Consider the following 17,805-nt stretch of genomic DNA (forward strand, 5'->3'; position numbering starts at 1 on the left):
TGTCAGATATTTAAAAATAGACGCCGATAAAATATACCACAAAATAAACTGCTACATAAATATGCAACGATGAAATAATTTACAAAACTTTCCTTCCTTAAGGGGACCAAGCTTTTTGACTTCCAGTGTTCACAGGTTGGAATACTAATGTGCAATATGTATTCTACGATATTTATGGGAGATTACTCGTTAGTAAGCATGCGTGTAAAAGCCCGTGTATCTGAAATAAGAAACGGACATCTTATGTTAACTGAGTTATTTTGTAGTCTCATTTCTATGGTTTCCGCAATTAGTAATTTTGTATAACAAGGGGCCATAATTTCAAGTTGCGGGGGGAGATGTTTAGACTGGATTGCAGGAAATTTTATTTTAGCCAGCAAGTTATAAATTACTGGAATAAGTTAACTACATGGGTGGTAGAGGCTGACAGTTTGGGGAAATTCAAAGGTCAGCTGGATAATTAACTACGGGAGGAGGGAAACCAGAGGCTGTCTATATCCTTTTCTTTTATTATTTTTTTAAAAATTTTCTTATTTTTTTTGGCTGGTGCAGCATAAGCCAAAGGCTTTTTTGCACCATGTGGCCATTCCTAATACTAATACAGGTCGACCATCACTAATCCGGCCACCGGTAATCTGGTTCCACTGCTAATTCGGATAATTTCTGCGAATGTAATTTAAAACTTCCTGGGTCAGTACACAGACCTCCTGCTACTGTTTTGGTGGTGTTGGTTGCAGCATCAGCTATTGGCACGAATTCGTACACACTGGAAAGCCATTCCCACTTCTTTTTCTGCATTCATTATTATTATAACCTGCTCACATTTAGCCCCAGCCATGGTTCCAATGCATAAAGGAAGTGCCTCTCATGGTGTAAAGTGCAAACACCATACATTGTCCATAACAGATAAAGTTGAACTCTGAAAAAACTCGACAGCAGTGTGTCCTGTGAGAAGTTTAACTCTGCTTAATTGTAAATTCCAGCAATTTCTCTCAGGTCCTCTTATTTTAGTAATTTTCTTTTAGCCATTCCTTTTTAGATTTTTTTTTTTTTTTTTTACAACACACTTGTACAAAATTGCAGAAAAACACAACACAATATGATGGATAATACAGTGTGCTAACGAACTTGTTTTCACAAAATCTCTAACAATACTGACAAATTTATTGCGATGTTTGAGAGTTTATTTTATTGCAGCGCTGGCCACGCATGCAATAAACTAATCACAAACAACCTCCATATGTATGCCGTAATAGCGTCACACGTATGTGGCCGACATGGCTTCTCAAGAAATAAAGTAACCTACTGGGCCACATTGGCCACAATATATGCGACATAAAAAAAATCTCTCTCTCTCTCTCTTTTTTTTTTTTAAGTGAAAAAACAACAAGACTGACATTACGATATTTATTTTAGAATTACTAATCAACTTATTCGCTAAATATTTTTTGGTTCCTGGGGAATTTTTTTCTTAAACTGGCTTGGCAGTCAACCTGTCAAAATGCAAGGTAGGAGGAGGTGGTTAGCTGTTGGGTAAACTGCATGTGCTAAAATAACCACAAGTGATCCGGCAAACTCACTAATCTGGCACCCCACAGGTCCCAACGCTGTCGGATTAGTGACAGTCGACCTGTACTAATAATTGTGTTGTATGTTTAAAACCTTACCCTCATTATGGTATGGGAAGACAGTTCTGATGCCATGGCTCGTAATGCTCTAACTGACATGTGTCCAAATGACACCTTGTCAATCCCACACAAGAGGAATCACAATCTCCGCATGAGATACTATATACTATGTCATGCATTTCTATGGGAGAAGATGGAAGGACAGAATGATGTTTCAATATGGAGTGAAGTTTCTGTGTTGGTTTCACTATTATTTTGAATTCTAGAATAATAGAATTCAAAAAAGGTGGAAATCTCTCCAAGGAGTTTAATGTGAGGACTTCAACAATTTATGACATCAAGAAAAATTCCAATGCTATAACAAGATTTGTGTCGATTATGGATAGTGAAGGAGGGTCTAGCAGGAGAAAGACAATGTCGAAACCTGAAAATGCCACTTTAGAGAGTGCACTCAGTTAATTTCTTTGTTTTCTTCAGAATGAAGTTTAGGTGGACAAATGCCTGGCCCAATTTTGTGTGAAAAAGCATTGGATTTTAATCAAAAATTAATAGGTAATGAAGATTTTAAGGCAAGCACAGGTTGGCTCAAAAACTTTAAACTGAGAAACAGTATACATGAACTAGATTCAAAGCGAGAAACTTTCTGCAGACGAATCGGCAGCGAGTCCTTTGAAAAGTAAGTTTTCTTCAGTTATAGCAAATTATGAGAAAGAAAACGTGTATAATGTTGACGAGATGGGCTTATTATGGAAAGCTTTACCGACAAAAACCGTAGCCACCAAAAGAGAAATGTCTGTACCAGGTTTTAAGGAGAAAAAAGTGCAAGTTACAATTGCTATGTGTGCAAATGCCACTGGGATGCACACAGATTGTTCGTGTTCATTATTGGTAAGTCGAAAAACCTAGAGCATTTAAAAATCTTTCTAATTTTTCTATTTTGTATAAAAATCATAAAGATGCCTCAATGGATGTTTCTGTTTTCCGAGATTGGTTTATAATTTTTTTTATTTAATTAATCTTATTTAATTTTATTATTTCCGGTTTGATTATTCAGATATTGTAGCTCTGTTTGTAAGTCAGCTTCGTCATGGCAATAATTTATTGTGTTACGAAACTGATCTTTTTACACTGTATGGATGGTGTGAATAAAAATGCAAACATTTCTCTGTATTTGTCTTTTTTCTATTGGTACGAGTTTTTAACTAATCACTGTGCTTAAAAATCTAAGTTTAAGAAATTTATACTATTATCTTGCAAAGAAAGATAATAGTATAATAATAGTATATATATTCCTATAGTATAATATAATAGTATAATAATATAATAATATTATTAAAAGAGAATAGTATAATAATAGTATATAGATAATAGTACATATATTCCTTCTGTTGGAAATTATAAGAATATAATTAGGGTAGTGAATAAATAATTTAACTGTGAGAGGGAGAGGGTTAAGAATTTGATCTTCTATTGATACTAAATGTATTTCCGACAGTGATGCACAAGTTCCTAGTCCCATTGGTAGACCAATGGGACAAAATACTCATTCAGTTTGTTTGTTATCTGAGCAGGATCTTCAACAATGATATTGATGGTTCCACTGTTGATGATCCTGCTCAGATAGCAAACAAACTGAATGAGTATTTTGCATCTACATTCACACACAAAGAGTTATTATGGTTTGAAAATGCCAGAAGGTTATCAAATTGTAGCAGGGTGCTTAATGATTTTGTAATAACTGAGAGGAAAGTGGAGGAAAAATTGTTGAACACAAACATAATAAAGGCACCTGGGGTGGATGGGATCTATCCAGTTATATTAAAGGAGGCGGCAAAGCAACTAAGCAAACCCTTAGTCATAATTATGAGAGCATCCTTGGACTCAGGGGAGGTCCCTACGGACTGGAGATGTGCAAATGTATCCCCAATTCACAAAGGGGGATCGAAGGGTGACACGAGTAATTACAGACCAGTTAGTTTAACTTCTGTTCCGTGTAAAATAACGGAGTCACTGGTTAAAGATACATTGCAGGATCATTTAGACAAGGCAGCAATAATTCAGACACAGCATGGGTTTGTTAAGGGAAAGTCTTGTCTGACAAATTTGATAGGATATTATGATGTGGTTACAAAGGAACTAGATGCAAAAAATAATTTTGATATCATTTATTTGGATTTCAGGAAAGCTTTTGACACTGTTGCGCATGGAAGACTATTGTATAAATTGGAGCAGAATAGTATTAAGGGTAAGTTGCTACAATGGATAAAAGGATGGTTGAGTGGGAGAAGACAGAGGGTGGTAATTAATCGGTGCTGCTCTTCGTGGACTAATGTTATTAGTGGAGTCCCACAGGGTTCGGTGTTGGGTCCTCTGTTGTTTTGTATATTTATCAATGATACTGATGAAGGTATATCAGGCTTAGTGTCGAAGTTTGCAGATGATACAAAGGTTGGCAGGGTTGTCAATGACAACCCTGTGTGCTACTGCAACAGGTTCTAGATAATTTGGGCAGATGGGCTAAGCAGTGGCAACTGAAGTTTAACCTTGACAAATGCAAAGTACTGCATATGGGTAGAAGTAACCCCAGAGAAACGTACCAACTGTGTGGTACTACACTTAAGATGGTAGAAAATGAAAAAGACCTGGGAGTAATTGTGCAGTCAGATATGAAGTTTTCTGATCAGTGCAGACAGGCTGCCAGAACAGGTCATGGGGTCTTTAGCATTAGCATTAGTAGAGGCATTTGATGCAAGAAAGCAAGCTTATGCAGCATCAGCCAAAAAAAAAAAAAAAAAAAAAACCCACTTCCACTTCACCCCTCTGTTCAATGATATACAAGAATTTTGCTAGTAGGGAGAAGGAGGTGATTATTCCTTTGTATAAGGAAATTGTCAGGCCACGCCTACAGGTCTGGAGGCCTCATTTTATGAATTACTGTATTTCCCCATGTATAAGACGCACCTTTTTTCGAAAAATTTGGCGTCTAAAAACTGGGTGCGTCTTATACAGTGGTTGTAGATTTTTTTACTTGTATTTTCCGCTTTTTTGCGCTTGTTTTCTTTGCGCTCATTGTTTTGCACTTGTTACCGGTATATTAGGTTACGTATTGCCACGACGGAACCAAGCTGCCTCCTATGCTGATTTTCAAACGCGAAACAATGCCAAAAGAAGACATTCCTCGAGGAGTGATTGTCCACGTTCATGACAAGGGTTGGATGGATCAGGATGGGATGAAGATCTGGTTTGAGAAAGTTTGGAGCAGGAGACCAGGTGAGCTCTTACGCAAACCTGCCCTATTGGTGCTTGATCAGTTCAGGGCACACATAACAAAAAACACAGAGGATTACCGCAGAGCAAAAAACAAAACTTGCCGTCATACCTGGAGGCTTGGCATCCCAGCTCCAACCACTTGATGTCAGCATTAACAAACCCTTCAAAGCTGCCATGAGAGACGAATGGAACCAATGGATGAAGTCTTCTGGGGACAATTTGACACCAGCAAGAAGAGTGAAGAAACCAACTATAGGAGAAGTTTGTACCTGGGTGAAAAGATCCTGGGATAATATCAAGATTGAGATCGTTGTCAAGTCATTTAAGAAGTGTGGCATTTCAAATGCCATAGATGGAACTGAGGACAAGGCAATATATGAAGACAGTAATTCGTCATCAGACACAGATGAGGACAAGCTAATGGATGGGAGTTTTGATAGTGATGAGGAGTTGTATGAATTTTATGATGAATAAAACTTGACTTCAATAACTTTATGTAATACATTTTTTTTTCAAATTTCGGGCCCCAAAATTAAGGTGCGTCTTATACATGGGGAAATACGGTATGTAGAGTTGCTAGAATGAGTACAGAGAAGGGAAACAAGATTGGTGAGGGTAACGAAGGGGGATACTCTTACCAAGAAAGGATTAGGTTCTGCTGCAAATTGCAGCATTGGAGACTAGACACCTGTAAGGTGATATGATTGAGGTGTATAAGGCCTTGAATGTGTTGAGCAGGATCGATGCTAATGATTCTACCTCTTGATCAGATTACGAATGTGTAGGGCAGGGGTGGGTAACATCCGGCCCGCGACGATGTTGAATCTGGCCCCCTCGGTAAATGCATAAATATAGAAAATCCATACCTGACTACACTCGCCGTAAATGTTCGGCTTAATTCGGTTCAATCGGGCATCGCGGCCAGTACAACAGTAACCAAGTAATTCTACGCAGCATCAAAGTTATTTCCTAATTATTATTGTAGCATCGATCGAACGAAGTTCCTTTGGGTTTGACTTCTTATGAAAAAAATAATATTGGTGGGAGATATTTTGTTTTATGCCTTTTCTAATTATTATAATTTTTAATTTAATATAATTTATAGCCCATAAAATGAGCCAATTAAAAAAAAAGAAAAATTGATGCCGAATGCTGCATTTTCAATGATAATTGGACATTCAGATATTTTTTTTTTAAATATATTAATAATTTGGTAATTCAAGTAATATAACATTTTTTAGGTTCTGATTTTTTTCATTAAATCGTTCAATCTATTCCGGCCCACATCATGATGCAAAAATTTCATTCGGCCCGCATCATGATACGAAAATTTCATTCGGCCCGCTGACGAAAAAAGTTGCCCACCCCTGGTGTAGGGGCATAAATTCAAATTGAGGAAGGAGAGTTGTAGAATAGATGTTCGGCAATTTGCCTTTAGCTGGCAGGTGGTTGATTGCTGGAACAAACTTCCATCTGTCTTTGTGGAAGTTGATAGCTTAAATAAATTAAGGAATAACTTGACAAACGTTTAGAACAGACTGTTGTGTGAAATGGGATTTTTTTTTTTTTTTTTTGGCTTATGCTCTATAAGCTTGCTTTCTTGCATCATATGCCTGTACTAATGCTAATGCTCATGTTGCCTGACTGCATAAAAATATTGACGTCATTAATAGAGGGTACTCTTCATATTTGGAGAAGTTTTTCAGTAAAAGAATTAACATTGATAGCAAAAACGCATCACTTACAACATATCCTTGGAGAACTCCTTTCTCTTGGCAAAAAAGGACAAAAGAGAGAGTGGATCCCACATAAACTTGGAATGAGCAGTTTGAGAGAAAATTTTTAAGGCGGCCTTTAAAAATACAGGTTAAGAATGTCATTTAAGATTCCAAATCTCCAAGCTGGTCACACATTTTTTTGTACATCAGAGAAAACCAATCCAAGTACTCGTATTTCAGGAAAGCATCACAGAGTGTTGACCTGTTCCTTTAGACCCCACCATATCCTGGAAAGGAAGTCATTTGATTCATAATACAATAAGGTGGGCATGATCCACTTTCCAGGATGTTGCACAATCATTTCAGAGCAATGGGATAGTAATTCTTTGGGATTTTTGAATCCTTTCCTAGTTTGGAAAGGCAAGCACAATTGTCTTATGCCAGGAGTCAGTGAACTGCTCTTCAAGGCAGATTCTGTTGTAAAAACAGGGTAGACGATTCTTGGATTCTGATGAAAGATGTTTAATCATCTCATAATGGATGTTGTCTGGCTCTATAGCACTCACCTTGGAGAGACAGAGTGCCATGTAAAATTTATGCATTGGAAATGCTGGACAATTGTAGAATAGATGGAATTGTTACAAGACAACTGCAATGGTTGCTATTTTAAGTTTTGAGCCCAGAAACTATGGGGGTATACTGTTTTCACTGACATTTCTGATAAAATAGCATTAGCATTAGTAGAGGCATATGATGCAAGAAAGCAAGCTTATATAGCATCAGCCAAAAAAAAAAAAAACACTTCCAATTTCACCCATCCATTCGCTCCAAATATCTGTCTAGTTCTGCTTATAATTTATTTAATCTGTCAACTTCTACAACAACAGATGCCAGACAAGCTGTGCTTACTACCTGGAAGTCTAAAACGCTGATGAAACTGATATACGGGTAAAACTTAAGTCAAATGGGCCCAATTTTGGCAAAGTCCGGATGGTCTGCGACAGAGAAATCCTCTGCTTGCACCTTCACGATGGTGGGACTGTTAGTAATCCCCATAACACCCATACACAAGGACATTGTGGGTAACCACCCAGGTGTGAACAAATGTAAGCAGGGGGTCGAGGTGTGGCGCCCATGTGGAAGAATGCCCCCCCCCCCCCCCGTGTTACCAGGCAATACTAGGTGGTAGATAACTCTCATCAACTGGTGCAACCCATGTTTAGTCTTCAGAGCTAAGTCCTGGTCAACCCTTCTCTTCCATCATGCAGTATGATTGATGTCTTTTGACGTTATGATGAACACCATGGCGAGATCCAAACTAGCTTACATTCGAGGGCACAACTGTAAAACGGTGTTTACAGGAAGGCCCTAGTTAGTACACTGGACAGAACCTATTGGTAACTCTCTAGGAAGCTTCTGGATCAGCTAGTGTATAATGTTGCTACCTCTACTCTGCCAGATAGTGATTGGAGGAGTCTGAGTAGTGTGTATGCAGGGGTGGGCATTGTTGAGGCCCGTTATTTCAAGGATCTGGGTATATTCTTACCATGTGTATGCCATATCCAAAAATTTCATTACTTCTTATAGCATGTCCCCCCCCCACTTTTTCTTACTATTGAATATACCATGACTTGTCAAACTAATATAGCAAACCTATCTGCAAAGAGACCTAAATCTCCCAAACACTTCCTAGTTCTTCATCATCATGAACTTGGTCTGGCTTAGGTCTTTTAAGACCTGTTCCGTTGTAGCTCTTGGAGGGGGTCTTGATCTCACCGTCATTGTCTTGCCCAACCCATATCTCTCTTGCCTATAGGTTTGTTGTTGTTGTTGTTTGGTTTTTAGGAGCATTAGCAACTAAGGCCATATTACTCCGGGGATATGCGGTGGTCATTCCCTGAGCTTTCCACATCCTCCGTATTTGGTGGTCATGGGCTCGAAACCTGGTCTAATCAAGCAGCGTGTGCTACGCACTGCTGCTCCTGCCCACTATAGGTTTGTAGATAAAGCCTAACTTTGGGATCCAGTCTGGGTTTATTCTTTCTATGTGGCTGATCCATTTTTTTTTATACTGTTTTATGTCATTTACTATGTTATCTACTTTTAATTTCTCACGAATATCCAAATTTCTTTGGTGGTCTAGACTTGTAAAGCCTAACAATGGTCTTAAAAATCTCATTTGTGCTGCTTCTAGTTTTTGTGCATCTTTCTTATTTATGACCCAAGTCTCACAGGTGCAGAAGAGGACTGATTTTGAAGTGATGTTCTGCAGTCGTAATTTTCTTTCAGTTGTCATTTGTTTTCCGAAGTGGCGTTTAATCGTTCCGTTCATTTTATTATATTTTTGTCGTTTAGGGTGCATCTCTTACTTAATTCCTAGTTCATTTCACAAATATACGTGGTCTCAGTTCTAATCTCAATGATGTCCATTTCCACTTATAGTCTGTAAACCCCATGTACCTTTTCTGAGAGAATCTAAATTATCGGTTGATTCACCCATTGCTCATCTCAGTTGCAAAAATTATTCACTGTATGCTTCCTTTCGCCTCAAAGGTGGTACTTGTGCATATATCCGCTCTGATATTCCCTATCACAGACTTGGTAATTTGAATCTCTTCTTTTTGATCTTCTCTGGCTTAAAATCTCTCTACCCCATTCTGTCAAATTCATCTGTTGTCTCCACCATTCTAATAACTCCATTAATCACTTTGACTTCCTCTCTCTGCAACTTGACTTTCTCCAGTCCAACTTTCCTAACAGTGAGGTAATTTTCCTTTGTGATTTTAATGTTCACAACTCCAGCTGGCTTCCGTTTTCTAGTCACACAGACCGAGCTGGTCAAGATGTTGAGGCTTTTGCAATTACTAATGACCTTGCACATATTGTTCATTTACTTACCAGAATACCGGACAATCCTAACCATACAGCCAACAAGCCTGATCTTTTTCTCACAAACAACCATTTAAGTACACGGTTGAAGCAAGTGGTCCTTTAGACACCTCAGATCACAACTTTGTGATTGCGTCTTCTCCAATGGAGCCTTTATCTCATGGCTATTCCCAATCTTGTGTTGGGAATAGCCATGAGCCAAACTGCAGCTGGCTTCAGTTCTCTAGACACCCAGACCCAGCTGGTCGAGATGCTGAGGCTTTTGCAATTGCTAATAACCTCACACAGATTGTTCATTTACTACTAGAATACAGAACAATCCTAACAATACAGCCAACAGGCTTGATCTTTTTCTCACAAACAACCCTTCTTAGTACTCGTTTGAAGTGAGCGGTCCTTTAGGGATCTCAGATTGCAACTTGGCGATTGTCTATTTTCCAATGGAGCCTTTATCTCGTAACTATGGAACAAAGGGTTGCCTTTACGAAGAAAGGCTTAAATTTTGCAAATTACAGTGTCTGGAGACTAGCCACCAGCGACGTGATCTGATAGAGGTGTATAAAGCCTTGAATGGTTTGAGCATGCTCAATGCTGATGGGATTCTTCCTCTAGCTCAGAATAATCACCTGAGAGGGCTTAAATTCAAATTGAGGAAAGACAGATGTAGGATGGACTTGCGGAAGTTTGCCTTTAGCCAGCGGGTGGGTGGTTGGTGGAACAGACTTCCATACCTTGTCGTGGAGGTTGATAGCCTAAATAAGTTTAAGGCTCAGCTGGACCGGTATTTTGACCGAACAGAGGGGTGAAGTGGAAGTGGGTTTTTTTTTTTTTTTTTTTTGGCTGATGCTGCATAAGCTTGCTTTCTTGCATCAAATGCCTCTACTAATGCTAATGCTATTTATTCCCAACCTCGTGTTGTTTGGCATTACAAGAATGAAAAATGGGATGACCTGCATGATTTTTTTTCTTCTTTTCCTTGGTTGGATTAGTGTTTCAAAACTTCTGATGTCAACCTTTGCTTAGATCGTATCAGTGAAATTATTCTTGTAGGAATGGAAACCTGTATTCCATATTCCACCTTAAAATCTCGTCCTTTATCTAAACCTTGGTTTTACAATAAATGTGCTATGGCTGTTGAAGAGAAGAATGTTGCATATCGTAATTGGCTTCTTTCCAATTCTTCAGTTTCATTTTCTGCCTACACAAGAGCTTGCAACAATTTTAAAGCAGTTATTAATCAGTCAAAACTAGATTTTGAACAGGCTAAGAGTAGAAAACTTTTTTCTAGCCCTAATGGTAGCCAAGCATTCTGGTCTCTTGCCAAAGCTATTGGCCGCAACTTTTGCCCATCTCTGCTCCCACCTCTGTTTCAAAACCAGATGATTTTATTGCCACTTCAGCCAAGGATAAAGCTGACCGCTAGCATCATATTTTTCTTCCAATTCATGTATTAATGATCTTGGTAAAAGAACTCCCACCATTCCCAGCACATCCCATCTCTGGACAAACTGAATGGAAAAGTTTGGTGAAACTCAAACACTTGCTCTTGATATTTCAAAGGCTTTCGATTGTGTTTGACATAAAGGTCTTCTAAACAAGCTTCCATCTTATGGATTGCCAACTGTTTTTTGTAATTGGTTATCCAGTTTTCTCTCTGATCGCTCATTGAGGGTGATGGTAGATGGCTCTCTGTCTTCTAACTTCTCCACTAATGCTGGTGTCCCTGAAGGTTCAGTTCTTTCCCTCCACTCTTTTCCTCTTGTATATTAATGACCTTCTTCCACTGGCCGTCAATCCTATCTATAGTTTTGCTGATGATAGCACATTGCATCCCACTTCCCAATTTGTGAAACCTTGTCCTGCTCAATCACAGCTTCAACTTCTTGAATATTCACTAACAATTCTTTAAATGCCGATCTCCAGGTAATTCTCCAGATGGGCAACGACAACTTAGTTGATTTCAATCCTTCTAAAGCTCAGTCCTGTCTTATATCTTAGAAAAAGGATACTTCTACTCTTATGCTTATCATTGGTGACACTCCAATTTCTAGGCAAGATGATATATCTCTTTTGAGGATTATCCTGACTTCTAATCTCTCTTGGCACAAGCACATTACAAATATTGCTTCTTTTTCATCTAAAAAATTTGGTTTTCTCTTTCTCTCTCGGCGTTACCTTTCTTCCAAAGAGATGTTCACTCTGTACAAATCTCAAATCCACTCTACCATGGAATATTGTTCCCACATCTGGGGTGGTGCTCCCAAAACCTCTCTCAGGCTTCTAGATTCCATTTAGAAGGGGGCAATTAGCTTAATTAATGACTTATCTCTAACAGAGTCTCTCCATTCTCTGTGCCATAGACGTATTGCTTCTGCTGCATGCCTTTTCTACAGATAATTTCCATGGGCACTGTTCTTCTGAATTAGCTTCTATAATTCCCGCTCTCTCTCTCTTTCAAAAGAGTCTGAACACATTCCACCACCAGCTAACATCCATTTACTGTTTGTCCCCAAACTCACAGAACCAACTTTTCATCTTCCTTGTTTATTCATTCAACTACCGTTTTCTGGAACAACCTTCCTTCATACGTATTTCATGAAAATTACAGTCTACACAAGTTCAAGTCTAATGTTAAAAAATATCTTCTTTCATCTTCTCAACCTCCAAACCATGCACGGTACTAAGTACTATAGGTTCTAATACCTCTTGTGTTTGGAGGTTTCATAAAAAAAAATAAATAAATAAAAAAAGATGGAAGTTTGTTCCAGCAATCAACCACACACTGGCTAAAGGCAAACTTCCGCACATCTATTCTACAACTCTCTTTCCTCAATTTGAACATATGTCCCCTCAGGTGATTTATCTGGGCAAGAGGCAGAATCCCATCAGCATTGAGCTTGCTCAAACCATTCAAGGCTTATACGCCTCAATCAGATCACCTCGCAGATGCCTAGTCACTAGACACTATAATTTTCAAATCTTAAGTCTTTCTTTGTAACAGCAACCCTTTGTTCCATTCACTAATCTTGTTGCCCTTCTCTGTACTTGTCCAGCAGCTCAAAATTCCTTCCTAAAATGAGGCCTAAAACCTATATATGGTACTCAAGGTGTGGCCTGATCATTGCCTTATACAAGGGGATAATCACCTCCCTATCCCTGCTAGAAAAGTTCCTGAATATCATTGACAAGACACAGTAATGCTACTCTTGCTGACTGTCTGCACTGCTCAGAAAACTTCATTACTGACTGCACAATTACTCCCAGGTCCTTTTCATTCTCTACCACCTTGAATGTATTACCACACAGTTGATATGTTACTTTGGGGTTACTGATACCCATATACAGTACCTTACATTTGTCAATGTTAAACTCCAGTTGCCAACTCTCAGCCCATCTGCTCAATGGTTCTAGATCCTGTTGCAGTAGCGTACTGTCATTAACAACCCTGTCAACCGTCATATCATCTGCAAACTTAGACTTTAAGCCTGATATACCTTCATCAATATGATTAATAAATACAGAAAACAACAATGGACCCAACACTGAACCCAGTAATAACATTAGTCCACGAATAGCAGCATCCACTGATTACCACTCTGTCTTCTCTTATTCAACCATCCCTTTATCCATAGCAGCATTTTGCCCTTAATGCCATACTGCTCCAATTTGTACAGTAGTCTTCAATGTGCAACAGTATCAAAAGCTTTGCTAAGTTCCAAGTATATAACATCAAAATAATAATTTTTTGCACCCAGTTCCTTTGTGACCACATCATAGCATCCAAATTAAATTGATCAGACAAGACTTCCCCTTAACAAAACCCATGTTGTGTCCGAACTATAACTGAAGCTATAACTATAACTCAGATGATCCTGTCTAGATGATCTTGTAGTGCTTCTTTAACCAGTACCTCCATTAATTTCCCTAGAAAAGAAGTTAAACTAACAGGTCTGTAATTACTTGTGTCACCCTTTGATCCTCCTTTGTGAATTGGGGTCACATTTGCACATCTCCAGTCCATGAGTACTTCCCCTAAGTCCAAGGAAGCTCTCATAATTACAGCTAAGGGTTTGCTTACTTTTTTTCCACCTCCTGTAATATAACTGGATAGATCCCATCCACCCCAGGTGCCTTTTTATGATTATCTTCAACAATTTCTCCTCCACATTGTTCTCAGTTATTAAAAAAAATCATTTAACTCACTACCATAGTTTAATACACCTCTGGTATTCCCCTCCCCAATTAACTCCTCATGTGTAAATGTAGATGCAAAATACTCATTCAGTTTGTTGGCTACCTGGGCATGATCATCAACAGTTGAACCATCGACATCAAGTGGGCCAATCTCATTCATCCCCCCTTCCTTTTAGAGTTTACATATGTAAAGAACTCTTTGCTGTTTTTCTTAGCATCCTTTGTCAAAGATTTCTCGTAATCTGCCTTTGCCTGCCTAACTTCCTTTGTGACTTGATTACAGACCAGCTTATATCTTCCATAGTCTTCTGTATCACCTGTTAATTTATTTGTATCCCAAGCATTTTCTTCTCAGCCACATGTCTCATTAGTTCATCTGATTAGTTCATCCATTTAGTTCTAAACCTTGAACAACATTTCTTGGTTGGTATGAAAAGCCTTCTAGCGTCCAAGATTAATTCTTTGAATGCTTCCCATTTAGAATTTGCTGTTGGTAACATCATCAGTTGGTCCCACTCTATAGACCTTAAAATCTGTCTCACACCTCCATAGTGAATTACAACCCCCACTTCAGGATTATGAATAGTAGCAATTTCCATTAGGTCTGCAATTGCACATCCATTATATTCTAGGAAATGACATATATTTGCCTGGCTAAGGTAAAGAAAGCCAACACGAGAACGACGAGAAATGTCAGATAACTTACACGGAAAATTAGTTTCCTGACACTGGACTCCAGCGCTGCTCACTCGGTAAACAGACGGTAGGTGTTATCGGTCTGGAGCCGAAATTGAGAAGGATATATTGAATGACAGGTAGGCGTGGCAAATAATGAAATGATTGGTGGTGGGTGTGACAGATGACAAGCTACTGTGTAGTCATTGGTTGGCATTATAATGTGCATTTATGAGTAATGAATGGTAAACAGGTAATAGTAGCGATGGATCTTTTAAAGATGGAAGAAATTTGTAAGGATAATAAAATGTTGGTTGATTTTTTGATGAAAACTAAATTAATAAAAGTTTCGCTCTGTTCATTTTTATGTTCTTCATGATGTTTTTTTTCTCATTATTAAAAGCAGATTTTTTGAGTTCATGAGTGTTTTTACTATATTGTTGATTTAGGTTTGGTTACGAAAAAAGGAAAAGGTTTCTTTATTTTTCATTATATTTTGTAACCTGACCTTAAATGGTAGGTTAGGCAATAATAGAAAAGGTTTCCTTATATTTCCTGACCTAGGTTAGGAAATAATAGGAAAAGAAAGAAAGATTCTTTATATATATATATAGAGTGAATAGCTATTTAGGTGTTGATGGCCGTTATGATACGTGTGTATCTACATGAGTGTCTTTAAAAACAAAAGTACAGTAATAAAAAATTAATATTTTGTTAAAAAACAATTTATGCTCTAGTCCACCCATGATTCTAAAGAAAAAAGGTTAGGTTATCCCCTCCACTTTGGGAAGGGGTTCAAGCTCCCATGGGATTCATGTGGAGGTAACTTGACCTTTTTTCACCATTATGGAAAGCGTTCATTAGGGCAAGTTACCATTAGTGCTTCTGAGTGCTACTAATACTAAAATGATACTAAACCGATGTTATCATGTGTTGTGTTTGCGCACCAGTCAGCACATCATTTGCCATGCCTACCTGTTAATCATTATATCATTCTCGACTTTGCTTCAGACTGATAACACCAACCGTCTGTTTACTGAATGAACAGCAGTAGTTATCCAACGTTTCTCGTCATTCTTGTGTTGGCTTTCTTTACCTTCACCCTTCATTTTTCATTCTTTATCCCAGACTACTTTGGAATTGATTTGGTTGAGGAAAGTTGTAAAGTGGATCCAAGATTCCTTCCGACTCTGGTGGTGAATGTAATGTGTATTTTAAAGACTATTACGTTATTTGTAGGCTATTGTCAAAGTATTCTCCATGCCTTGTGTTGTACCTTTCTTTCTGCTGTGCATTCTGCATTCCACTGTGGCTTCAAGAATAGTGGAAACTGAGTAGATAGCTTTGGAATTGCAAGTGCAGCAGCTTGGATAATACATTTTGTAATATGCTTTACTGTTTCATTGATTGGCTCTTAACTTCTATGGTAGTATCGAACATTTCCAGATGTTTAAAGGTGCTCCAGTCAGCCTGATCAATCTTCCACCACGAAATCCTTGCTGGATGACATGGGTAACCTCTCCCATTACCCAGGGTGGATATCACAGAGAACTGATTGCTTCCGTGGAAATTTTCTTCAACCCCCACTTGTGCACATATGGAGGAGAAATGGAGAGCAGATAAAAAGACTAATGGCAGTACATGAACAGGAAGGCATGTGGAAAAAGATATTGGATCCCATATTTTGAAGTGCAAGGTCATTATTTTTGAGCAAATGTTCAAAAATAATGGGGGAGTGATATCCACTCATAAACTAGCAGGTACTACGTACACAAATGGGATACAAAGTTTGCTTAAAACACCATAGCCACATTTCCAATAAGTCTTGACCCTGTTCTGGGACCTCAGCAAAGTAGACTTATTAGAATGCAGTTGACCCCAGCAGTAAGAACCACCCACTGACTGATCACAGTTATTTGTTATTTGGTTTTTTTTAGGAACATTAGCAACTAAGGCCATATTGCTCCGGGATATGCGGTGGTCATTCCCTGACCTTTCCGCATCCTCCGTATTTGGTGGTGACGGGCTCGGACCCCGGTCTAATCAAGAAGCATGTGCTATGCACTGCTGCTCCTTCCCACCTGGCTATGGAAGTGCCCACTGATCACAGTAGGGCCACACCAGGACTTCCTATCTTTTTGAAGCAGGTGTCAAAGTGGTGTGTTACAGCTGAGCCCCTCAAATACCACCACTTTGCTTATTGGAGGCTTGAAGTGGTGAAACCCATGTTTAGTCTCTAGAGCAAAGTTTCTGGCATCCCCCTCCCCCCATACTTCTCCTTCAACCCATGCATGGAACTAAGTACTATAGGTTTTGATACCTTTCGTGTTTGGGGTTTTCATAAAAAAAAAAAAAAATTACCAGGATCTCCCTTTCTGAGTTTACATTGCATCGTTGCACATGCTGGATTCCAATGATGTAACCCTGAAAACAAGGTATGGGCGCTGGAGATCCTATTGATGCTAATCTGGAAGGCCAGTAGCATCACTGGGAGGTCCCCTCACCACATATATCCAAAGTTACTTTGGTGACATTCAGCAATGCCAGATATAGTGTATCACTACAAAGGGAAGAGAAGGGAACTACTTGGAACAAAGATGTCAATTGTCCTGAAGTACCTTGATATTCTTTTTACGCAGTCAGTCCTTGAGGTCAGCATACCATGAGGATAGACACCTGTGTGGTTTGCTAAGTGGTGGTGGTGACAAAAGTATATTTCATCAGTCTCTATCCACTGATTCAAAATATATCTTTCAGACTATATCTCTCCCCTCCTCCCAAATCAAAAGTCATTACCTCTGCTCATTACATTTTGCATCTGTATAATTCAACATTTCAGTGTGGCACAGGCCCAACACTGCATCAATACTGTGACCAGATGTAATGGTTTGTATATATGGTAGTAGTACATTCAAATTTATATGACATGATAAAAATATGCCTCATTATTAACTGAGCACCATGTGTGATTGGCCAGAGTATAAACAAAAGCTTTTTACTAATTACTGTACTTATGAAAATAAAGAGCAACAAAAGATAATACTGTAAAAATATAATTAAAATCAGTTCCTTACCTTTGCCTTCTGCTACAGATAACTTATCATTTTTTAGAGTCTTTGTCTCTTCTTCTATAAACAACCTTTCTAGCATTACTCTCTCTGGAGTGGGACATTCTTTCTGTTTAAGAATTCATTTAAAACTTATTTGAAAGTTCAAATTTGGATACTCTTGGATATTTAATATTTATATAATCAAAAAAAAAAAAAAAAAAACCCACCCAGTTTTATCCTCTTAACAACTGATAAAACAGACCATAATTCACTGAAATACAATTAAATTAAACTTTCATTCAGCATAAAATACCATATGTCTAACCTAGCAGAATAAAGCCTATATTTTTTTATACATATTCTTTAGAGTTCTACATATTC

At 38.4% G+C, this 17,805-nt stretch overlaps 1 protein-coding gene across 3 annotated transcripts in view; it reads right to left on the reverse strand.

The window, feature by feature from the left end:
- LOC150087056 (uncharacterized) overlaps positions 1 to 17,805 on the reverse strand; it is a 599,010-nt gene that overhangs the window by 21,479 nt on the left and 559,726 nt on the right. For all 3 annotated transcript variants that reach the window (XM_090372920.1, XM_090372918.1, XM_090372919.1), the window contains one exon: positions 17,449 to 17,551. In XM_090372920.1, coding sequence (XP_090229046.1) covers positions 17,449 to 17,551 — 103 coding nt within the window. The remainder of the gene's footprint in view (positions 1 to 17,448; positions 17,552 to 17,805) is intronic.

This window comes from Mastigoproctus giganteus, chromosome 4 (assembly GCF_048544385.1).
Source record: "Mastigoproctus giganteus isolate SK-2022 chromosome 4, ASM4854438v1, whole genome shotgun sequence".
Lineage (NCBI taxonomy): Eukaryota > Metazoa > Arthropoda > Arachnida > Uropygi > Thelyphonidae > Mastigoproctus > Mastigoproctus giganteus.